The sequence below is a fragment of the Pelodiscus sinensis genome, chromosome 3 (assembly GCF_052426305.1).
Source record: "Pelodiscus sinensis isolate ZL-2025 chromosome 3, ASM5242630v1, whole genome shotgun sequence".
In the NCBI taxonomy this organism is placed as follows: Eukaryota; Metazoa; Chordata; order Testudines; family Trionychidae; genus Pelodiscus; species Pelodiscus sinensis.
In genome coordinates, this window is record NC_143054.1 from 53,104,351 (window position 1) to 53,130,080 (window position 25,730).

The following is a 25,730-nucleotide window of genomic DNA, read 5'->3' on the forward strand; positions in this document are numbered from 1 at the left end:
CAAATTGACTTTGCACCTTTAGAAAACAGGTCGGACTAAGAGTTAGGCAGAAGTCATGACCCTAAATACTGAGGCACTAGCATCAGTTAAGATTGATGGCCACGACCTACCTGTACAAGAGAGCTTTACATACGTGGGTAGTATTATCAGGCAAGACGAAGGCATCAGAAGTGATATCCAGAGCAGACTCAGTAAAGCCAAAAATGTCTTGAGTCTGAATGCTGAAAGGAAGTCACAGTACAGTATCCATACCAAACTGAATTTTTATTAGAGCTGTATTTTATCAATACTATTATATGGATCAGAATGCTGGCAGATGACAGAATACAACCTCGATAAATTGTTGACTTTTCACACAAGCAGTTTGAGAGGATCCTCCATACTTTTTGGCCAAGAATAATTTCAAATCAGAACCTGCTTGCGCGGTATAAACAAGATTACATGGCTACCATCATTACGAAAAGATGCTGGAGATGGATTGGGCACGTGCTTAGGAAAGATGGAAGCTCCATCACAGACTGCTGTGCACTGTACCCCTGAAGGGAAGCAGAAACAAGGAAAACCCAATACAACATGGTGCCAAACTGCTGAAGTATGAAGAGTATGAATTACACTTGTGGCACTATTGAGAGGCTAGCCAGAGACAGACAGAAGTGGAGGACCTTTGTTGCTGCCGTATACGCAAGAGGGCGTGAAGGATGATGATGATGAGAAGGTAAGATAAGTAACCATCAGGATAGATTTGTCAAGAATAAATTGTGTCAAACCAACTTGATAACTGTTTTTGACAAGGCAACAAGTGTTATTGATGGGGGGAGGGGAAGCAAGAAGTGTGGTATAGCTTGACTATAAATCCAGTCCCCGAGTTACGAATGCATCAACTTACGACCGTTCGTATTTACGACCAACCTCCTATAAAGCCGGAACAAGAGTCATGAACGAAATCCGGACTTACGAACAGCGCAGCTGTAATGTAAGAGAATGTAATCTGACTTACAAACGAGTTACTTACCAAACAGTAGGTCGTAACTCGATCTGTTTGTAAGTCAGGGACCGGCTGTAATAAGGCTTTTGATACTGTCTCTCAAAAAAAAAAAACAAAACCCTAAGGAAATACAACTTAGATAGAGCTACTATAAGGAGGATGAGTAACCATTCCCCAAGAGCAGTTATCAATGGTTCACAGTCATGCTGTGGGTTCCCTCAGGGATCTGTTCTGGATTCGGCTGTGTTAAATATTTTCACCAATCATTTAAATAATGGTGTAGAGAATACTTATAGGGGTTGCAAGTGCTTTGGAGGATAGGATTATAATTCAAAATCATCATGAAAAACTGGAGAAATGGTCTGAAATTATAGAATGAAATTCAATAAAGGACAAATGCAAAGTACTTCACTTAGGAAGAAACAATCAGTTGCATGCACACAAAACGGGAAATGACATTCTGGGATGTAAGAAAGGAGAAGTAATGCTGCTCTGCTTTATGTTGATTAGGGCTTAGATGGAGTATTGTGGCCAGTTCTGGGCACCACATTTCACAAAATATGGACAAATTGGAAAAAGTACAAAGAGAGCAACACAAATTAAAGGTCTAGGAAAAATGATCTGTGAGGGAAGATTAAAATGCATGGGGGGCTGTGTCTACACTGCACCCCTTTTCCGGAAAAGGGATGCAGATTAGACACTTCGGAATTGCAAATCCATGGGGGACTTAAATATCCCCTGTGGCATTTGCATTTACATGGCTGCCGCTTTTTTCCGGCTTGGGGATAAGCCAGAGAAAAGCGCCAGTCTAGACGCGATTCTCCGGAAAATAAGCCCTTTTCCGGAGGATTTCTTATTCTTACTTGAAAGTAAATCCTCTGGAAAAGGGCTTATTTTCCGGAGAATTGCGTCTAGACTGGCGCTTTTCTCTGGCTTATCCCCAAGCCGGAAAAAAGCGGCAGCCATGTAAATGCAAATAACGCGGGGAATATTTAAATCCCCCATGGATTTGCAATTCTGAAGTGTCTAATCTGCATCCCTTTTCCGGAAAAGGGGTGCAGTGTAGACACAGACGGGTTGTTTAGTCTGAAAAAGAGAAGAAAGGGAACATAACACTTTTCAAGTTCATAAAAAGGTTGTTACAAGGAGGAAGGAGAAAAGTTTTAACCTCTGAGGATGGGACAAGGACCAATGGGTTTAAATTGCAGGAAGAGGTTTAGATAAGTTTCTCCTAACATTCAAACTCTCAGGGTGGGTAAGGACTGGAATAAATTGCCTAGGGAGGTTGTGAAGTTTCCATCATGGGAAAACTAAGAGTAGGTTAGACGAATTTGTCAGGTACAGTCTAGATAATTCTTAGTTCTAACAGGAGTGTAGGGAACTGGTCTAAACAACTGGAAGTGCCTTCCAGTTCTATGATCAGATTCTATGTCCTATTCCACCCTGTTGGAGGGGTCGTGGTCTGTAGATATTTGTGTCTTACAGTTACTCGGAAAGGGGAAATCAGAATTGGAATGAAGTTGCACTACACATTGCTCCTATGCTTTGTAGATTGCATATCTGCCTATGAGACAGTGCTATTCTATTAATGCTTCCAATGAAAGGTTGAACAACCTACTATCTAATACAACTTAACTCATAGACAGCACCATAAAACAGAACATCCAGTTTCTTTAATTTTGCTTCTTTCAATGTTTCACTGACAGAAGGCAAGTTTGCCATCAATGATGAGATGAAAAGATTTTCAAATCTGCTCAAGTATGGCTTGTTCCCAAGGGTCTGTCCTGAATTTGCCATAACACATTCCCAATACATCTTCCTTTTAGTTGGTGTAGCATCGATGGGGACATAGGTTTAGAATGGATTGGTGTTTGAACATCAATTAACATTTCCCAGACTCTATGGTATTAAATTTCTTTGATTGTTTGAAAGATTAATACAGTTCCCATCTTAACAGTCTCAAATAATATTTTTATTGTCCAACCAAAATTCAAAAGTTTTTGTAAAAGGCCAGGTACGATGAAGTGCTCCAGTAACAAATATGCAGCCCATTCTGGAGTAATTAAAGGAAACTGTCAGTTTCTAATATACTATGAGAACTTTTAGAGGGGAAGTTAATAAATTACCTTTGTAAGATTAGTAATTGTTAAATAATTATATTGAAATTTACAAAGATTACCTGAACTATATTTCTAGGCATTAATATACATGAAAAATATTTACATTTTATGAATTTTATCTCTTGCAATATTTTTAGGAATTGGCAACTTTTCACTTAAAGAAATAATAGTAACAACCAATGAAAAGACACTGAAGCACAAATATTTTGATTTACGAAGAACTCAAGAACAATGTTTACTTAAGATATTGTACATTTATTTTATAAAAAAGTAGAGAGAAAAAACATCTGATTTTGTAGAATTAAGCTTTTAAACATTTACACTGTTACAATTATATAAGCCTTTCATTTTTAATGACTTGCTAAACTGAATGTTTATAATGACTACATTTCAAATAGGGAAAAATAGCCTTAATCCAGAAAAAATTTTATTAATATATTGTGAGCAAATAATACAATTACCATAATTAATCTCATGTTTTAATTAATCCATGTGGTTAATACTACTCAATGAAGAAGTTTATCAAACAGTTTTAGATATACCATTTAAAAAAAACAACACTGCCAAGATATGTAGAGTATGGTTAATACAGAATAATATTTTTAGCTTCTCACAGAGTAAAAAAACAGAGCAAAGGCTATGCCCCGGTTGCCACCAAAATCCAGTGGTCTATTAAATAGAAGTATAGTACAGGCTGAACTTCAGAAACACAACTTTACACAACTTATTTATTCCTGGCATACTGGGAATTAACTCTGAGTTGTTAGACTTTCAGGAATGTCTTTAGGAACTCTCTCATGGACTATTCCTTTATATACATATAATAATGGCAGTGAAATTATTATTGCAGAATTATACATTAATTGCCACACTTCTTGAAAGTGAAGCAACTTTAGCTGAGTCTTTCAAGCAATAATGGTTCAACTGTTTCAATATGACTTTTAAATGCAATTCCCTGTAAACTCAATCTTGCTATACAAAAGTAAAATTTCTTTCATGTCTGACTTGTATAAGAAACCAAAAACTAGTCAAGGCAGGGGCAAAAATAACTCAAATTATCAACTACAATCACAATATCAAATTGTATTACATAAGCAGTCCATCATAAAACCAGTATATTTTAAATATATTCCAAACAATTTTCCATAGCTCTGCTATAATACAGTGATGTATTCTTCAGAAAACAAAAAATATTCAATTTCCCACCTCTTTTAAATTATTCACACTTTCTCAATTTATTTTTACACAGAGAATTTGCTTAGCATTTGGATTAAAATTCCACACAAGCATAAAGTTCAGACAATTTTAGATTACTTTTTTTACCCTTCAGGACAAAAGCCTGTCAACCATAATAGACATGTGGTTCATCATCACTTATGTCTGAATCATCTTCATCCACTTCTCCTTCAATGACTGATTTCTTCCCTTTGCAACATGACACAATTAGTCCGATTAAGAAGACCTGTGAATTTAAATCAGTGCAATATGTATTACTGTATTCTTATTTAAAATGAATATAAAAGTGATGCTTTTAAAGTTAAATGCTACTGTGATGCAAATACCTGGAAGTTACAATTTACGTTAAAACATTCAACTTTATTTATAATGATCTCTAACCAGATTACTTACTGCAATGAATGCCCAATTCCCAAAGTAATAGGCAGCACTAAAGAACCAAAACTTATGAAGGAAAAGATACGTCCTTGTAATGGTGCACTGATCTAAAATAAAGCAGAAAAGATGTTTATTACAATGTGTGTATTTCTGGAACTGCAACTATACCAGGAAAATGTTACTAACAGAAAATTGTTGATAAAAATATAGCAAAAAAACCTACTACCCCACTCAAAATAGACATGGTCTTCTTTTAAAGATATACCATCCAGTTATAGTTAGAGTAATTTCTTCCAGCAAAACAGTACTTACAAATAAAATAATGGCAGTTACACAAAATTGTCTAAAAAAATCTATTAGTTGAAACTGCATATTTGCAGGCTCAAGCCAAAGTTGATTTTAAAAATTCCAAGTTATTTCTGTGCATGAAACTAAAGCCCATTGTGAGTACTTCCTTCACATCTGTGTTGCATGAACTTCCTACATCAGGTCTTAACTTCAGACCCACTCCTGCCAACATTTCGGTATATGCTTAACTTTACTCATTCAAATAAGCCGACTGATTATCAATGGAACTTCTTACATGCACAGACAATGTGTGTCTGAGTGATTGGGGTCTCAGAATGATCACTCTTCAGGGTGATTACTATTACTAATAACTAAAAGATGGAAAAAGTCTCTATATTGCAAGTAAATGAGGAAAACAGATTTTTTGCTTCAAGTGAAGATATCATTTAATCAAATTATGAACTTTTACAAGTAGGTCATGAACTAATGTAGAGACATTAGTGAGAGTCAAGAACACCACAGAGAAAAAAGTGTCAGGTATTACAGCACTGGCTTCAAGATCTGTCTGAAAAACTGAAACCAGATTTGCTTGCTTTCTAGTATGGAAGTTCTAATTATATTCTATGTATAGTCACTCATATATTCAACATACACTTTAAAATAAAAAAAGAGTATGACTAAGCTGTGCCCATTATTCTGGAATATTAGCATATCAGGGATGAGCTGTACACCAAAATAGTAGAACAATGGTAACTAATAACCCATGTGAAACAGGTTCTTCCTTAAATCTATTCATTCTTAAGGGATAAAGATTTGCCATTTCTGCAAAAGCAAAACAAATTGGGATTATATCTATTTATATGGATGTGAAAATGTGACCATCTCTAGTGTTTACTTAAGCTGTGTATAGCAGATGCAGTACTAGGAATGAGTCATGAGAGGAATAGACATCTTATTTTTCTGGTTTTACAATGTGTTAATTCTTAATAGGATTGCTCACAAGTGACTGCTTAATAGACCTGCCAATTTTTACTGGTGCCAAAATGCTGTAGGTTTATTTAAATCATATTTCCATTAGGTCATGAAAATATTCACTTTTCATATAAGCACTTGTGCAGAATTGCCTGGATCTGGCTTGGAGTGGGAGTGGGACTGGGGCTGTGCATATGCACCCTGGCTGTTGGCTTCTTCTTGGTGCTGGCCAGAGGAGGACATGTACTCTTGCTGTTTTCGTTGCCCCTGGACTGGCCCAGGTGAGACTGCACATCCCAGCCACCAGCTTTGCCTTGAGATCAGCTGGGAGGAAAGGGGAAGCTGAGCAGTGGCTTCCTGGTGGGGTGCTTGCTGCTCCCCCGTGGGCATTACATAGAGTAACTGCCTCCAACTAGACCCCTTCCTTTCCCTGTTATGAGAAAAAAAATCAAATTCCAGGCACATGCCATTGTCCTGACAATCAAACCCTGACCTTGTTTTAAGTAAGGATAAGAAAGCTGCATACCAGATTTGGTGGTCCTAGCTTTTACTGTTCAGGAGGAGTTCTTGAACAAACGGACTCACAGATGGACAGACAGGTGCACATTTCAAATATATAGATAGATTTAGCACCAAGCCCAAGTGAATGGGCACTCCCAAATTTTCAGCAGCTGACATTTGGATGAAGTAGTTCCCTAAACACATTTGTTCAAAGATACTTGATACTACTGCAGCATTATAATTTTTAAACAGGATTACATTTCCTAGAGATGAGGACATTCTGCATGTCCATTCCCTGGGACTAGCAAAAGTTTCAACCTTTTTAAATAAATGAAACACTAACGCAGAACCAATGAGAGACCTAGTCAACCAAATCAGCCACTATTTTATTTTAAAAGTTCACCTAATACAGATAATCACCCTAAAGCACTTGCAGGCTTATTCTAGTGTGGTTCTTAATGGTTACCCATGGCCCCAATGTACTGTAAACTGAAGGGCAAGACTGAAGGCCATACCTCCTCTACAACTTTGGGCCTGCAAAGGGACCTTGATTGGGTGCAGAGTCCCAACCTGCTTCGCATCTCCACGTCAGAGTAACAAAGCTAAGTTGAGGGGAGCCATAGACTGCATGAGACACACACAATCCTCCTCCCCATCCAATGTCATGCTTAGGATCAATGTGCAGATAGATCCACAGGATTATAAGGATTTTAAAAGGACCTCTGCTTACTCACCAATTGAACTAGAATCTACCAAATGTAGATTAAAGGCCTACTGGGTGCCAAGTGAAAGATGCACATTGCTGTATGGATCTTCCAGGTTTTGCTATATCAGAAATATCTCTTCCAAACTGGTAATCAACCTAGATTCTAGCACCACCAGAATCCAGCTGCAAGATTAAAGGTGGAAACAGCAAGGCTGAAACAGAGAACCTACCATGGCTATCCTTTCTTGGCAGCCAAACTATATCAACCTTCCTGTGTCTTCCACCAAATGAGAAAAGACAGTTACCTTTGCTTAAAGATGTGTTGCTCATGTCCATTCCATGTTAGGTGTGCGCGCTCAGCACATGCACCAGTGCTGGAAGATTTTCCTGTAGAGGTATCCATAGGGGAGTAGCGCAAGACACTGCGTGCTCCCCTGACCCTAAGTTCTTTCTTGCTGTAAACTCTGACACCAGGAAAGGAGAGTGGATCATGGAATGGGCAGGAACAACATTGCTAAAACCAGTTAAAGAAAAGACAGGTTACCTTTTCTCTAAGTGCTTGTTCATGTCCTTTTCATGTTAAGTGACTTCCAAGCAGTATCTACAGAGGCAGATGGAATTTATGGACATGTTGCTTGTAACAACTCTGCCGAACCCAGAACCTTTGGCTTGGTTTATGGCATAATGTGCTATGAATGTGTAGACTGAGACCATGTTGCGGCCCTGCAAATGTCCTTGGTGGAAACATGAGCTAGGAAAGCCACCAAGAACTCCTGAGCTCTAGTCGATGGGCCCTCATGATGGCATCAGTGGGATGTCAGATCATAACATGTGTGAATGCAGGATGTGATCCAGGTCGAAATCCTCTGTAAGAACATGGGGAGGCCCTTCATCCTATCTGCTGTTAGGATAAAGAGTTGGGCTGACCTGCAGAAAGGCCTGGTGTGTTACAGGTAAAATGCCAGAGCATGTCTGAGGTGCAGGGCATGCAGCTCTTTCCCTTACTTGTGGTGTGTACCTTGGGACAAAAACACAGGAAGGATGATGTCTTGGTTAATATGGAAGGAAGAGACCATGTATGGCAGAAAGACCTAGTGGGGTCACAGTTGGACCTAGTCTTTCTGAAACACCAGAAACAGCAGCTCTGATGTCAAGACTTTAATCTTTGACACTAGTCTAACCGATGTCACTGCCATGGGGAAGGTGACTTTCCATGACTGATAGGAAAGGGAACTAGAGCCTGTCAAGGCTGTGCCCCACTCTGGCATTATGAATACAGAAGGTGGGGGCCCACAAGAGAGCTCCAAACCATGCCTCTACAGGCACTGATTACAAAAACTTCCTCCAAAATCCCAGATTTTGGGGAATTTGCTGCCACTATTAAGTACTTTTTAATCCCTAAAAACAGGTGTGAACACTTGAAACCACCCCCAGGAGTACCCCAAGCTCTCCCACACTAAAAGCAGACAGGGAATCTAAGTCCAATTCAAATTTCTGCTGGATAAATATGTTTAGATGCTGAAGGGGGAGCTTTGTTGCCAAACCTAGAAGACCTGAACACCAGAACTGAAAGGATCATTCTGAAGTTAGAACCTAAGTTTGGTATTATTCTCTTTTCCTATGACTCTTGAAATTGGGGCTGTTGGAGAGTGCCCATTTTATAGTTTAGGGAAGTTGCTTTGGTCAGGAAACCAAAAACACTTCTTCCCCACAACACAATTTTGACATGTTATTTTTATTTGTTAGTCCTGAGGAAATTCTGCAATTGTTGCACTTGGAGCTGTGAAGGGGTACCTTGTCCACCCACCAGAAAGGGCAATGAAAGTCTGCTATGGCCCTTCAGACTCTTATTCTAGACAGGTCACCCTATCAGCCAAAAGAACTTATGTACTGCAATCTGTGCTCAGGGCAGCATGGGCCAGTGGCCACAGAGTCCAAACATTTCCCCTTTGGGCTCTGTTACCCTAAAGCAATGACCAGAGACGCTATACAGTGTGTGCCCCAACGGCCTCCGAGATTACACACTGTCCCTCTGACATCAGGGAAATACAGCCCACCAGCTTCAAAATCCATATATAGACTACCCTCACATGGGGGAGATTTGCTTATTTAAGGATGGAAGTAGAGGGACCTTCTTCTCTACTGGGTCCAGCCCAGGGCCCTGTTGGCAGTGTCAGGGTCCACAGCTAGCTCAGCGGGGAATCCTACCGCAACATGCCGAGCTCTTGGGGAACAATTCCCTGCCCTGGCTACTTCCTACCCAGTTCTTATAAGTCGTCCTCTCTGTCTTCACCCTCTGGTCCAGAGGCTTCTACTGCTATTCCCCCCGCGGTTTGGCTACTGTTTGGTCTGGTTGTGCTTCCTCCCCAGGAGCTCCTGCAGCACCTCCTTCCTCTGTGGCAGTCACCCCTGATTGAGCCGCTCTAGAGGCTTTTATAGTTATTTTCCAGTTGGAGCATACCCCAAAGGGTTGTGGGAGTGGGATCCTCTCAGCCAGGTCAACTCAATGGAGGGGTTGATACACCCCATCATAGGAGCCATAATAAAACTGCAGAATTTCCCCAGGATTAATTTGTTGTGAAGAGATATACCTCTATGCAAGTTTTTATGTATACTGAAATTATGAAAGATTCTGAAGTAAGCAGCCCTTTTAAATCATTCATGTTGGAAATTAATTTTGGCTTATGCTATCTGCCAGAACATTGTCCTTTCTGGAAAATTTGTAGAGAGGCTATTCAAGGGACAAATAATGAAAAGCAATGGTCAAATTTACATGCACAATAATCCAAACAATACAAAAAGCAGTATGAAACAAAGCTTGGGCCAGATAAGCCCAGAGTGAGCAGTCTAATGTAATGACTGGTCAGTAATTTTATTTTGAGGAAAAAGGGAGTTACCTCGTGCAGTAATGACTGTTCTTTGAGGTGTGTTCCCCCTCCTCTCCTGGTATGTGCTCTATGTCAGGTGTAGGGACCTCGTGGCACCTTGGAGTGGAGCTTTTACTAGCAGTGCCTATGTGCCGCGCATACGTGAAGAGAACCTTGTGCTGCGTTCTGCTTGGCACCTAGCATGCACGGATTTTTCCTCTGCCCCTTTAGTTCCTCTTCTCCACTGGAGTAATTTGTACTCATACTGTCTTTGTTGGGTGTGGTTGTAGTAACTATCCCTGGTCTTATCACATGGGGTATAATGCCTCCAACGATCGAGTGGAGTATATATTCCTAGTGTGCGGAGGGTGGTTTGGGAATCCTTGTTACCGTGTAGGACCTCATCAGTTGTTGATGCAAAGAGCTTGAGCTTATCAAAGGGAAGGTCTTCTACCCTGGACTGGAGCTCTTTGGGCACCCCGGCTGCAAGGAGCCAAGAAGCTCTTCTCATGACCACAGCTGTTGTGGTTGCCCTAGCCGCTGGGTTGGCCACATCTATGGCAGAAAGGAGAGCTGTAGGAGCGATCGTGTCCCCTTGATGAATAATGCCTCTGAGGATGGGCCTTTGGAAGTCAGGAAGATGTTGCATCAGTTCGGCCAGTTTAGAATGGTTGTCAAAAACATGGTTTGCCAACAAAGCTGTGTAACTGGCTATGCGTACATGAAGGGTGGCTGATAAACAGACCTTTTTCCTCAATTAAGTCCAACTTCTTGTGGTCTTTGTCATAAGATCATGTTTTGGGATGAGGGGCTTTTGCACATTGAATAGCCGCATCCCTGATGAGGAAATTAGACTGGGGGTGCAAGAATAGAAAGTCTAGATCTTTCTGGGGTACAAAGTACTTCCTATCAGACCTCTTACAAGTTGGCTGGATTGAGACAGGAGTTTGCCAGAGTTTGTTGGAGGCTTCCATTATTGCCTCATCAATTGGAAGCACAATTCTGGATTGTGAAGCAGGATGTACGTTCAACAGTCAGTGTTGCTTCTCCCGTACCCCTTGGAGGTGGAAGTCCTGTGTTGCTGCCACCCTCTTACATAGCTCATGGAATTGTTGTATGTTGTCCAGTGACTGGGTCTCATCCAATATTACCGCCTCCTGTGAATGTGAGGCTTCATTGTCATGGGGTTGAAGTCATCTGTAGCCCCGCCTGCTCAGAGTTAACGCTCTTCCTCATCCATATCTGCTGCTGATGGTGCTGTTTGAGACAGAGAGGGTGGAGGTAGCCTGCTTGAGGTAAAGGGCAATGTCCGGTGTATCTTCAATAAACCCCAATGGTCCTACAGCGCCCAGTGAGGATGGTAGTAGGGTGGAGGATAGGGGTATTCTGGATTCCAGGGTAAGTAAGGTGGTCTACCCTGGAAGTAGTAGGGTTGACATGTTGCGGTAGGGGATGAATATTGTGACAAGAAGACGCTGTATTGGTCCCCTTGTCTGATATCTTCTTACTCAGGCAATGCTGGGGTTCTTGGGTAGCGTGGAGTGAACCCTGGAGAAGACTGCATGGGGAATGCCAGTTTTGAGTGTGAAAGTGAGAGCTGTGGTCTCCCGGTATCATTTGCGTCTTCGAGAGACTGCATCAGAGTGTCTCTGGGGGGCATCATAGAGCTGGAAACTTGAAAAGCTTGCCTCTGGACCTCGCTCCTTTCAAGCGGGTAGTGTGGCAGTGCGCCGGGTCATTCCCGGTGCCACGTTGTTTGATGTTGCTTGCACCAGCACGCATGGGCATTTCGAAGCACTCTCCAGTGCCAAGACTGATCTTCCCGGCACCAAGGCTTCCACGGTGCAGAGGGTACTCTCCTTTTCCAACCCCAACTCACTGGGAGATGGAGTTAGGGGCAGGGACTTGGGAGGTGACCGTCCCAGTCTTTGCTCGAGCCATTGGAATCAGTGAGGCTGCCTTTTTCCTGGCCGCAAATCCTGTAGAGCCCTCCGGCTGCATTCCCTGATCCAGCAGCAGCATGCGGATGCGAAGCTCTCTATCTTTTCTGGCTCTCACTGTGAGAGCGTGGCAGAGGTCACATTTCTGGGGGACGTGTGTCTCTCCAAGGCATCAGATGCAATCTGTGTCCCTGAGACCAGCATAGGCTCCTGGCAGCTCTGACATTTTTTAAAACAAGAGGAGCCCGGCATTGCAGCTCCTGACTGGCTTTCCTCCAGTGTTCCGTGAAGACTGCTGCTGGCAGTTCCTGTTGTTCTTTGTTTATTTATTTATCTTATTTTTTAAAATAATCTACCCCTGTTCTTTTTGAAGGATAGAGCTTAGTCGGGAGCAGCAGGTCTGTAGGTTGCCCAAAGGTGGCCGCTCAACGCCAGTCCGCGCTGACAAATTTTTTTTTTCGGGATGAAGAACAATGACAATGGCACAAGGGGAGAACTGGGGAAAAGAAACCAGGGAGGTTTCTCACCACCCTGGGGAAATAGTGAAGAGATTAAAGAACTCCATCTGAAGCTGAGGATGGGAGAAGAGGAACTGAAGGGGTGAGGGGGAGTGAGCAGCACAGGATGCCAAGTACAGTACGGTGTGAGGCTTTCCTCACGCATGCACAGCTCACAGGCACTGCTAGAAAAAGCTCCACTCCAAGGCACCAGGGTGTCCCTACACCGGACGTGGAGCACCCATAGGGATATCACCGGAAGGAGAATAGGGGAGTCTATACATTTATTACTCCCCTGGATTGGTCTTCCTTTTTTATTGCATCTATAGGCAAACTGGAACATTCTTTCGTGAGGGCAAAACTGTAAAGAATGCTGGTGCTGCATTTACAAAGCTATGCTATTTCATCAGTCTGCTTTAAAAGGAACTAGATTATTTTGGAGATATATTTAACTTATAGGAAAGTCAAAAAAGATTTGCTGATGAAAGTTTACAAATTGCACTTCCACGTCTTCTTTACAGGAAAAAGAGCCTTAGAACAGCAACCATTAACTTCACACACAAAGATTTACAGTAAATTCTAAATCTAATCACTGAAGCAATAAGGTAGGAAAAGAGAATTAAACTTCTGCAAATAGAGTCTCATCACAATGCCTCTTCAATATAGTAGAGAAAACATAGCTTTAAAACAGAGCAGCAGCTTTAAACAGCCACAAAGCTAAAACAAAAACAAAGGCAGAAAAGGAAGTACGATGCACTAGAAGGCAAAGACTCTCATATTAAACCTCACTGACAAATATTATTGGCTTGTAAAAAAAACCCATTACTTTTCTCTACCAACTCTGGACCCCTTCTCTGGTATATTGGGCTCCTCCTCTAACTCTGTATGAAAATAATTTGTCCATTTTGTTCAGTTTAATAAAGTTATCTAGTTCAAACCTGAAAATAAAACACACTAAAGAAATCCATTAAGTCTGTGAAGTATCACTGTTCCGGTGGCAGGGCTCTTTGGAGTGAGGCTCTCCAGCACCTCTATTGATAAGGATTCTCTGGAGAACACATTGGAGCCTCATTTTTGCAAACGACTCTACAGCCCTTTTTATGTGACAGATTCTTGCACAATAGGTTCTACAGGCCTCTCCCCCCTGTAAAATATGGTGACAATAGAAGTGGGTGAGTCTAGCTTCTTTGCCAAGCTCTACTTCACTTCATTTAATATATTTTCTTCTTTATTGCTAAAAATACACTAGAAGCTTCAATGCGCTCTAGGGTTGCCAGATGGTTTCAACAAAAATACCAGACACTTGACATTACATCACAATCTACATTACATATTATTTCGAAAATACCAGACATTTATATTTTCTCAATTTGTTTCCTGAACTGAAAACACAAATATTGCACTGTCCGGTTCAAAACCGGACACCTGGCAACCCTATTGCTCTCTATATCTTGCTTTGGAGTCTGAAGCATACTTTGAGGTATGACAAACAGGTAAATCCTGCAGAAAATTAAAGGGCATAGCAGCGAGCCCAACTTGACACACAGACAAGCCTTATAACCAAAGCGAGATGAAGATGTTATAGGAGAAATGGGAATTCAATGGAATCAATTCAGAAAGTCAGACAAGATTTGAGACTTGGTTTGACTATGGAAAACAAGACAGTTATTTTATAAGAATCTGTTCATCTATTCCTAATAAAAGATGCTGACATACCAGGTGCCACCTAATATGAAGACCCTAGGTCTGAGATGAACTCAGACAAACACAGCTAGAACCAGTATGGCTCATCCATGTGAGGGCAGTCTGTTGCTCTATATTAAGTCTGTTAGAGTTTGAGGAGTTTAAACTTGATAATTCGTTGGAAAAATTTAAATATAAAATTTACCAAATCCATTCAATAAAAAAAGGAATGTTCAGTTGTGCTCTGTCTAACTGCCTTCTCTTTATATTTGAAAAGTAGAAAAACAATACTTAATGAATGGGAGATAGGCACAGTCTCCAGACCGTTCTGCGGTTCTCCTGCTGTTCATCTGAATTATAGAACTGCTAAAAGACTTACACATGGTTCTCTATGGTAAACTCCTGCTGAACAAATTACAGTATGTATTTTGGACTAGGTTGACTTTCAAAAGGTATTTTAATGAACTAGGACAGAAGTTCAACTGTACAAATTGTTTATGATAAGCTCAAGAAGATAATTACATACATTTATTGATTTGGTGAGAATACTACACAAAATTTATACTCAAAATTAGTCCATTATATTGAACTATTGAAGAGGGGCCTCCATATGCTTCCAGCAATGGTGGGGAAACAAGCCATGGTGATCTGGGGGCTCTCCCTTCCCCTGTGCTTTTAATGGCTCCAAGACTCATGATATGGGAAGAAAACAGAGGCATAATTTCTATTGTGACTTTTGTATCTAAGTTTGCCAAGTCAAATAGCACTGATTCTCAACATTGCAATGCCTCTGAATCAGAGATTTTGCTTTATGCAGCAGTAGAAAAGCATGGGGGTCTGCCATAATGGCCAGATGTCAGGCACTGGGCAGCTGCGGTGTGGCTGGAGGCTGTCAGGATCAGCTTCTGTTTTTCTAAATTTTGTTCCTCTGGCTTCCTGCTCAACACTGGGTAAGTCCAGCTAGTATTAATATATTTATCCAAAATTTAGTAAGACATGAACATTCTACATTTTTAGAGGTGCAGTTGAGTAACACGAATTTGCAAATTTTAGTCACATATAAAACAACACTAAGTTACTACATCAATGCTGTGAGAGACAGGCTATACAAGTAGTCTATCTAAATTAGTTTTGACACGGGGGAGAATAATGACTTCATTAATCTGAATTAGAATAACCACTTGTTACCCAGAACGAAATTATCATGAGTATTATTCATAACATTTGGAGTCCTCTGAAACAAATACATAGTTTTATATTATAAATAATTTTTATATATACACACACACCCACCTCCCCCCAAGCAGAGAGTGTTAAAGGAAATACTACCTCTTAAAGCAGTATATTCTTTTTTCCTTTATCAGTATTATTTAGTTAAAATCAATGAAGTTTCAGGGATACAAGACGAGACATATGCTTTAAAAAAAAAAAAAAAAAAAAAAAAGGATGATTGAGGCCCCAGAAAAGATAGTGACAGTTTCTAATAGCTTCTATTACCAGAAAAGCCAACTGTACTTTATTCACAGTCCACTGATGGAAATTTTTCATTTTGGCAAGGCAGCAGTCTTCAGGTTCAATTTACCAATGTTCTTAACCAAGGGCTTCCTCAGAGAAGTGAATTAGCCTGTTACTTAAGAAAGATAAATTACTAAAAAGGACAAGAAACTATTTCACTTTCAAAGGAAACTAATATAATAAGGACTCTAGGTTGAAAAAGAAGGAAAATTTTCCACACTTAGCAGTAAAGTTATAGTTTTTCAAGAAATATCAGGGGGTTTTGTCTTTTTGGATGACAGTTTCCCCTTTGAGGGTGGAGAAATGGAGAGGAAGAGTGAAGTTAACCAATTATGGTATTTTTTTAAATAATTTTTTTCCTCAGAAAGTAGCAGCTGAAGTGCCCATCATCTAGCCAACTGCTCCTTGGCCATTAATTTTACAACAGCTCTTTGAAAAAGATAAAACACCATGTAAATACTCGCTCTGTTGACAATTTGTGTCATTGAATCAGCTACCAGAAATACTTATGAGGACAGCCATTCCAACAAATACACTTTTGTAACATGCTGGAAGTCCACAATTACTGTGAAATTGGACTGCCAACATCACAGCAAACAGTATTCTTGTTGGGTCATAATGCAGGTCTAAAAACTATTATTATTGCAAGATGTTTTGGGTTGCACACTGAGGCAGTAGATGAATACTCCAGCACACTCAGGCCACTCTAAAAAGCCAATTACTCTTAATAAAAAATAGTTACAGATAAATGGATCAATATTACTTTATGTTTTACAGTTTGCATAAGACACTGTACTTTAATCATTAGTGCAATAGATAAAGGGTACTGAATTACACTTTGCTGTTTTTAATTATCAAACATTAAACCTGAAGTTGTCTAGCAACTAATGATGAATTGGCCAAACAACTGACTAGTTCTTAATTTTCAAAGGGCACCTAATGTCATGTCTGATTTAAGATGCATGAATATTGCCAGATAAAATTTATCCCTACCATATTTATGACTATAATTAACTGAACTGTCAGACTAATTTATCCATAATGATTTCAAAACAGGACTTCTTAAAAAATAATTGGAAAACTACTAACAAAACACCATGTTATGGTCTTGCAAAACCAAAGTCTGTTAAAAAAAAAGTGTTTCCTTATGCACTGTAAAGATTCCATTTACTCCAGAAAGATACATGCTTAATAAAAGTAGATTACAATCCCTTTTATCTTTAAAATACACAAATCATCTTCCAAAGTGTAAGAGGGAAAGTTTTTTGCATATCTAGAAGATGAATGAAAGGGAGTATGGATTTAAAACTCTATAGGTTCAAATCTGTACTTCTTAGAGAAAACATGCACTGTACTCAGACACCATAATGCAAAAAAAAAAAAAAAAATTCCCAGAAAAAATATACAAGCTTGGTAATGATCAGCAAACTGAACTCAAAGAAGGTTGATTTCATATGATCCTGGTCATTAAGGAGAACAAAGAAAGTAAACAATTCTGGAGGAGGAAGAGTATGTAGGCTACTGGGAAAACTCTAATATCTTCACTGAAATGCGGCAGCATTTTAAATGTAAGCAAGTCCTTTGATAATGAAATAGAAATCTTATTCTTATTTTCACTAAGCCTTGTTCTATACCACAAACTTAATTCATTTGGTATAGTTATTTCTCTTTGCAAGAGTAAATCCCCACCAATGGAGTAAAACTGAAACAGCAGCAATAGCAGACTGGTACTGATACAGGTTTATTAATAAAGTAGTAAAATCTCTTCAGTTCTACACAGGGATGTAACAGTATAGTTGATAAGCAAAAGCTTAGTCTATAAGAAGTGAAGTGCACGTTTGCAGTCTAGAGAGGCCCAAACAATGCTAGTGGACACTTTTATGCTACTGTGGAGGACCCCCAGAAGAAGAAAAATGAGAAAGATAAGTTTTGGCTTGAGTAGGATGAAAACACTGAGGCAGAGTTCTGCAAAATGCCTGGAAAACAAAAACAAAAAAACCCAAGAAGAAATGCTCCTGGCCACATCTGCAAATGCTGCTGGCTACATTATCTTGCAAGGATGAATACCCCATGCGAGTATATACATTGTGATTTCTGATGAGTTCCTATTTAATTGAATTTAGAATTATCTGCATTCTTATTTATTTGCACTATATATATTTGAATTAGGTGAAAAAAGCCAAGGGTGAAGTCAGAAAGTTTTTCCTAATCACATGCCCCTACCATAGGCATACATTCCATTCAATATTTCACCTCTCCTCTCTAGTAGGAGTTTTCCTGTTTTCCACTGTTCCAAATCCCTTGTCATTGCCCTAGTTTGGGTCACCACCAAATCCATTTTTAAGCAGGAGCTTTTAATGTGTTCATCCTGCCTCATGGCCACACTGTTTCTGCATAAAATTGCAGAAAAGCAAAGAAAAGTCCAGACTACAGTCTGAGTGGTAACTAGGGATGTTAGATATCGGTTATTTTAGTAATCATGTAAGTGGCAACAATTTTTAGCAGGTACTCAGTTACTAAAATGCTCCCTAGAGGCAGCTGGCAGCCAGTGTACTCCCTGCTCCACTCTTGGGGAGCCCTGTTACCCCATGCTGCTGCCTTTATCAGAGGCAGCAACATGGGACAGCAGTAGCCCTTGTCTTCAGCCCCCTCCCCCCCAGCACCCTATGGACAGAGGCTGCTCTCGTAGAGACATCAGCATGGGGGGGGGGGGAGGACGACTACTCTGTAGCCAGTGGTTGGGGGAAACCATCTTTTAAGCTGGCTCCTGCCTCCTCCTGCCCCCCTTGCTTCCTCTGTGGGAGGTATGGATGTAAGCAACTAGTGACTAGACTAGTCACTTCCCCCCATTTTGCTGCCTCTATCAGAGAGGCAGAAATTGTCTAAAACTGTCAGGTTCTCACCCCTCCATTTTTATGTTTAAACAAAAAGTCTATAATGTGAGGGTAGGAACAGAACAAACAAACATTCACCTCTTTTTACAAGTTATTTAACTAAACAAAAAATCAGTTCTAAAGCCAAAACTACAAGGAGTACAAAGTTGAAGGTCAACATAAAATAGCTCTTACTGAAGTTAAGAACTTTTAAGTCTTCGGGAGAAAATTTGTCATGAGCTTACCAATGTATGACCATTTAAAATTAACACTTTGCACATAAAATGGATTTTGATTAGTTTTCATGCTAAGCTGAAGTGGGCAGTTAAGGCAGGCATGCAAGTGATTTTCAATTTTGGCTTAAACCTCAAAAGTTTCCCTAAATTTTATCATCCCCAAACCACCTGTCAATCACAAGTCTCCATAGTTGCAGATGAATTGTCAGTGAAAAAAGTGCCTATGATGTGAAGTGCTGTTGAAATAAAGATCTTTGATTTGGCAGGCAGGAAAAGCCTGGAAAGCAGATTCTCTGCTACTCTTAAAGTGAAACAATATCCTATCTCCAGATCTTAGAATATGAACAAGTCAAATAAATCCAGATTGTGTGCACAAAATTGAGGATATGACATCTTTGAAAAAAAACAAGAAATACCATTTTCAAAAGTAAAAATCAGCCTGGTTCAACAATCAAGTCAGAAAAGAAAATTAAAGTTGCCCAAACCAAGTGACTTTTCTTTTTTGTGTACCCTCACTTCAGTACTGTTTGATTACACTCTGTTACTCAAATATACAATTTTCTCATCAATCTTAGACACATATCATGATGCAGTACTGTGTACTGCACTTAGTCTCTATGAAAATTATAAGAAAAAGTATAGTTAACACTACTTCTAACATAATATGAAGTATATGAGCAAGAAAATATTTGTTGGCATTCATCCGTATGTGTGACCTGAATGCTACTACTAGACAACTTCTGATCAAACTGAGGCTGGTCAGCCATTCAGTAAGAAAAAAGTGTATATAAATAAGGATTTAAATTTCACTGTACTTAAACAAGTATTACTATATTAAAGTTTAGATAAAAAGGGGTCCAAGTTTACCCATAAATAAATGAACTTGCAATGAAGTCACAGTTGCACCTTCATAATTCAAGCCAGAATTTAGGCTTGAGGTTTAATACTCGTTTAAAGGAGGATTTTCACAACTAGACAAAATATTACAATGACAAAGTTGACTGAAAAACCAACTATTCAGATACAGGTATATTACTTTTTTTAAAAAAATTCTCACCAGAGGGCAGGTTAAAGAACTTGAGGTACCCTACAGGAAGAAATTCCTAAATCTGTGAACGTGAGTTCTCAAAGGGGTTTTTGCATTCGGATGATAGCAGAAATACTAATACAAAAGCAGGGAATCTATGACCTTGGGAAGTTTTTAAACAGAAGCCTTTAGTGACAGGATATTTTCAAGTCTCTTGCAGGTCAGAGTAGTAGAGTGGGGAACAGCCTTGAAACCTGCCTTCCTGGAAATATATTTTCTAAAGTTTGTGTCTTTTAAAAATTATCGTTAGTAAACCGTTCCAGGCCCCTTCCCCTTTAAAATATAAAGGGAAATAGTCCAACAAAATTCTTCAATGCCTCCCAATGGAAGTCCAGGATGAATAATGAGTCACTGACGCACTAGCATAATGAGGCTTTATTGCAGATCTAAAAGCATCTGCTTGCCAACACATAACTATCCTTAGAACGTTCCAAGTTATAAGCCTATCACTCACCCCACACTCTCAAACAAATCTTAAAGGAAAAATGTTAGCAGGCTGAAAAAAGTTAACAACTGGTAACAAGATAAGTAAAGATATGCTTTCTTAGAGGACACCAAAAAATAGAATATGGGAATAAGGAAAACAATAGGAATATTAACTTTGGAATCTCCACACATCTGCATTCAAAAAATAGTTGATATATATATTGTACAAAAGAAAAATGCTGTGTGCTGACTTTCTTGTTCTCCATGTTGCACTGTGCACCAAAGGTTAATTTCTTATTAGTGTGACATCAGACAAGGGGCAAATACTCAACAGGAATTTCACATATGAATTCTCATTCTGCATTTTCTCATCTTTAGAACCTCAATATATTTTCCCATGCTGTCTAGGGAGCCAATAAGAGTAGACAGTGCTTCTTTCTAAATTGTTATACTTCCTATGCCTCCTAGAAACTAGACCTAGGATTGTGTATTTGTGTGTGAAAGCACCAACCCAATTTCATAAAAAGATAGTAAGTGGAATTCATGTCTACAATGAACCAAGGGGAAAGAAAGGAGGCACAAAACATTTTCCTGGATACATTGTTAGCAGCTGAGGATACTCGGCACTCACTGATGTGAATAAAGTCATGATGTAAAAAGAGAGCAAAGAAAAATGAGTTATGAAGAGAGAGCAAGGAATATATATGGTTCCAAATCAGTCTTAACTATTGGACAACTTTTCTTGAATAGTACCAAATGCTTTGTTTATTGATGTTTTATAAACACTATTGAATAAAAGTAAGTGAGCTCTTACTGGTAGTATTAGACCTACCATGTTGTCTCTGTTCTCTATCCTAGAAGCTGCTGAAATCATGTCCACACTGGACTTACAAGTTTCAACTGGTAGAACTCCACCTCTAGCAGAGACTATCTGCTGGCATTCTCATGTTGTCTGACTGTCCTCAGACCTTAACTAGATGGAAAGGTAGTTGAAACCAGGGACATTTCCTGGCATCCTGAATTTACTTGGATTTTCACTACTGCCACAGCTAATACGGAAATAAGAAAGTCTAGACAGAGAACCACAAGTTAATGTTTATCAAAGCTGCCATGGAGCTAGAGTATTAGCACTACATGTAGAAAAAAAACCCAGAATCTTGCTGAGCTCAAGTTCTTCAACTGTGCCTTAGTATAGTTTATTTATAAAATATGATTTGTTATAATTAAGGATTACGCAAAGCTAAGGTTTATGCTTTAAATTTCTTCTATTCAAATTGCAACTCGGAAGGTTTAGGGAATGGAATCTAGATGACATTGTGTAAAGTAAATATGCCAACCAATTTCTTGTCTACACTAGAGCTTACATCAAGGTTAATAGTACTGCTGCCACAGTGGGAAATTTTAAACAAAAAAAGTTATGTAGACAAGTCTGCAACAGAAATTTTGGCTAAAAGAAAAGAAGCTGAGGTCAGCACTTTGTTGATCAGTAGGGCCACTTTAGGTGGGGCTGTTGTAGCCAAAAGGTTAATGAGGCTACTTAAGGACTTCCTGAGTACCTCAAATTCTAACCCTACGTTAGCATCTACTCATTTTAAACTGTTGATGGATGCCTATTAGATTTTTTTTTTCTTTTTTTAGGAGGCTAAACAGTGTAAGAAAACCAATGCTCTGCAAACAGCAAGTTCAAGTTGGAATATAAATCCCTAGGATGTGACAATCCTTTTTGGAACTGGAAATCTGCAAAATCAGAGTAAGATCACCAGATTAGTTTTAATCTTTTGTTAGCTTGGTCTTTCCTATTTCTTAACACTGCCACCCCCTTTGTACTTCTCCACTCCCTCTTGCGCCCCATTTTGTCATCATGGGTGGTTGTGTGGTGGTGGGCCACAGGCCTAAAAGTCTGAAAACCACTGCTGTAAAAGCAGAAAAAAAATATTTCCCGGAGTCCTTAGCCAGCTAGTCTTTAAATTGCCATAGAATCTCACCTATTGTAGATGTACCAACCAAGCAGAGTTTGTTGGTAAGCAATATTGAGCTTTAGTTTGCCTGTTGAATAATTTTTTTCTGCAAAACAAATCCATTTTGAATCATTCTGTCTGGAGGTAACACTTGCCGCCTGGCCTTGTCTGTCCCTCTCATTGGAGGGCAAGAATATAAGTATTCAAACTCCTCGCCTGGCATGTAATTGTTTTCTGTCTTCTTCATAGTTGAAGGGAGAGAAGATGGTTCTGGTGCAGGGTTCTGAAAAGACCTATAAGAGCCTCCTTGATGGGTAGGGCCACTAACATTTTGGCTACAGCAGCCCCACCTAATGAGGCTAATAACTCCTTGAGTACCTCAAACTCTAACCCTAGAATAGCATCTACTCACTTTAAACTCTTGATGGGTGCTAAAGTCAGCTTATGGGAGTGAGCCTTTTGGCCCCAAAATATCTTTTGTCTGTGGAGAAAAAAGGCCTGAACTGGAGGTGGAGCTTCCTCTTCCTCTGCCCCTATTATATCCCTGTAGGCCCATGTCTTGCATGTTGGTACTAGGCTTAGTACTGCAGTTGGTATTAGGTGCTGAATAGAGCCATGCAGAAGCCCACCTGTTAGATGGAGCTAAATAGCATCAAAGGGATGGTGGTTGCAGTACTATAGAAGTCTCCCTGAATTCCAGAACAGCCAGTGGACTTGCATTGGCCATTGTCCTTCCAGCCACACGCCAGTGAGAGGACCCACACAGTCTTAACAGAAAGCAGGATGGACAACAGTAGCAGCTCTTGGGATGGCAGGATTCCAACTCAGACTCTGAATAAGAGTCCGATGGAGGTGAGCACAGAAGAAACAGTATCTCTCATTTTTGCTAGCTGGTGCCAATGGCCTGGGGAACATGGTCAGATTGGGAACCCCCTCAGATGACAGAAGAGATGATTTGCCACTGGCTGGCAAGAGGGCCCAGTGCTGGGTAAGAGCTCAGAGCCCCATGCTCCCTATCATTGGTGCCAGTGATTGAACCTCTAGGGTCCTCAGTACCAGGAGTGAAAAAAAAGGCCACCATCATTATGGGCCATAATGATTTCCTGGCATTGGTTGGGTATCCCACACTGGTCTCAGTGACCCACAGAATGGTGTCAATGGTGTCACCAGGAGTTTAGGGTAGACTGGTTCAGCATGGGTCATGCTTTGCGCCAAGAAAGGACAATCGGGAGAAGGCAGCACACTCTCAGATCACTGTCTCATGATTTTTTCCCCTTGGTATCAGAGAGGGGAGAATAGTGTTCAAAAAACACACACTGGCACTATTTAAAGTACTACTGAACTAAGAGTGATAACTAAGCTGAAAAAAATCCCCACTGAAACCATCTTGCCAAAACAAGAGTGTGACGAAGTGTTGGGGACCCATGGCGAGGGTCCCACACCATGCACTAAAGTGGCATCCGGCCCTGGTGCCACAGGGCATCTGCCAGCGGCCTGCCAGGAGCACGCATGTGCAGGAGCGCCACAGGCAGCCAGATGACCGGCGGGAGTGCGCCTGCGTCTCAGCTGGAGGGCGCCGGCTTTGAAAAGTGGGACGCTTGCCTGCCAGAGGGGGAGAGGGGGCAAACTGACCAGCAGGAGGATGGGAGCAGAACAGATCCCAGATCCCTAAGGGCTCGGCGGGGGGGAGAAAGTAGCCCAGGAAAAGGCGAAGGGTAGCCCCCGGGCCGGTGACTTGGGGGGGGGGGGGGGAGAAGAGGGAAGGCGAACAACCCCACCAGCCGAACAGGTAGCGACTGTGCCTGTTCTTAGAGTCCTGGGCTGAGGGCGGGCCCAGGCCTGCCTTCCCCTCCCTATGTGAAGGAGGCTCAGGACAAGGTCAAGGGACTTGACCAAGACCATTCCGCATCAGGCAGGGACTTTTGACTATTAGTGGTGGTAGAGGGGCAGAACAGGACCGTCCTCTCCCCCCTCCACTGAGGGCGGGAGGACTGTGTAACAAACAGGAATTGTTCTAGTGATCATCTCAGGCAGCAAGAAGGAACTGAGAGGATTTGCGGCTAGCAGTGCCCCTTATACCAGTGCATATGCATGCAGAACTACAGAGCATTAGAACTGGCCCAATGGATACCACTGAGGTAAAAATTTCTGATGAAGCATGTAGCTTCATAGAATGGACATGAGCAAACACTCAGCGTAGTAAGTATCAGAGGGGTAGCCGTGTTAGTCTGAGTTTGCAAAAGCGACGAGGAGTCCTGTGGCACCTTATAGACTAACTGAAGTGTAGGAGCATAAGCTTTCGTGGGCAAAGACCCACTTCGTCAGATGCATTCATCTGACGAAGTGGGTCTTTGTCCACGAAAGCTTATGCTCCTACACTTCAGTTAGTCTATAAGGTGCCACAGGACTCCTCGTCACTCAGCGTAGTAGTAACTGGCTGTCTGTTCCTGATCATATCTTTCAATAAAGCTTTGATGCAGCCAAAAAATGGAAATTTTGAAGCAACATCTCTTATTTTAGCCAAAACATCTCTGGAGTGAAGGAACACAAATACAATGACAGGATATCCAATTCTTTTCTAGGATTTCTGAGTGAGGAAAATTTGGTAGCCAGGTAGTGTCATCTCAGAACTAAAATACAGTAATGTAACACAATATGCTCCCTCATGGTAACCTTTCAGACTTAAAAAAAGAGCATACCTCCTTGGATCTGAAAATACTGTGAAGAGGACTATATAATAAGTAACTATGGAAGTTACCTGTCCTATGATACAGGACTACAAGTGATAGTGGCTGAGGCATAAGTGCTCACTCGTCTGAATTCCCAGAAAATGCAGATGGCATGTAATTAGATTGTTGGAAGATATAGTTATATGGGTAAATAATTAATGGGAACTTAATACTGTGTTTTCTAACTATGGATGTGGAAAAAGCTGGCAGATGAAAATTACTTAGTAAGATCCCCCATCCCAACAAATAAGACATACATTCTATGTCTACTTAAATGCCGGATGTCAAATAACGTATGTGCTTCTTCCTGGACACTTCCATATCAAGTCAATGAAATTCTTTTGTAGCACCACCAGAGGGAGGCAGAGATACAGACTGGGATGAGAAAGAAAGTAGCTGCTCCCCATCAGGGAATCTTTAAGTAAGACAAATCAGTAAGAATCTTCAGCAGATAGCAAAAATTAAACAGGAATTTTCTCTGCTTCAGATTTCAAAGCAGTACAATTTAACATCACAGGACAAGTAATTGTTTCCTTCAACTTAATTTTTTGCCATAAACTGAAATTGGTGGTTCAGAAATAACATGTCTTCAGATACCATCAAGCATATTAGAAATAGAAATATCAAATATGTTTTCTACATACATTTTCCCAACAAAGATATTAAGCTGCCCTGGTGTTACCTAAGCTGCCTAGTGGGGAAAAGTCCTGGAATAACCTTAGAACTCATGCAG

At 40.5% G+C, this 25,730-nt stretch overlaps 1 protein-coding gene across 1 annotated transcript in view; it reads right to left on the reverse strand.

Moving 5' to 3' along the window:
• Window positions 1–3,510: 3,510 nt before the first annotated feature.
• Window positions 3,511–25,730, reverse strand: part of LMBRD1 (LMBR1 domain containing 1) — a 169,510-nt gene continuing 147,290 nt past the window's right edge. Inside the window, exons 15-16 of the mRNA XM_006127231.5 lie at window positions 4,735–4,826; window positions 3,511–4,567 (exon numbers count right to left, since the gene is read on the reverse strand). Of these exons, the coding sequence (XP_006127293.1) occupies window positions 4,448–4,567; window positions 4,735–4,826 (212 nt within the window). The 3' untranslated portion in view covers window positions 3,511–4,447. The remainder of the gene's footprint in view (window positions 4,568–4,734; window positions 4,827–25,730) is intronic.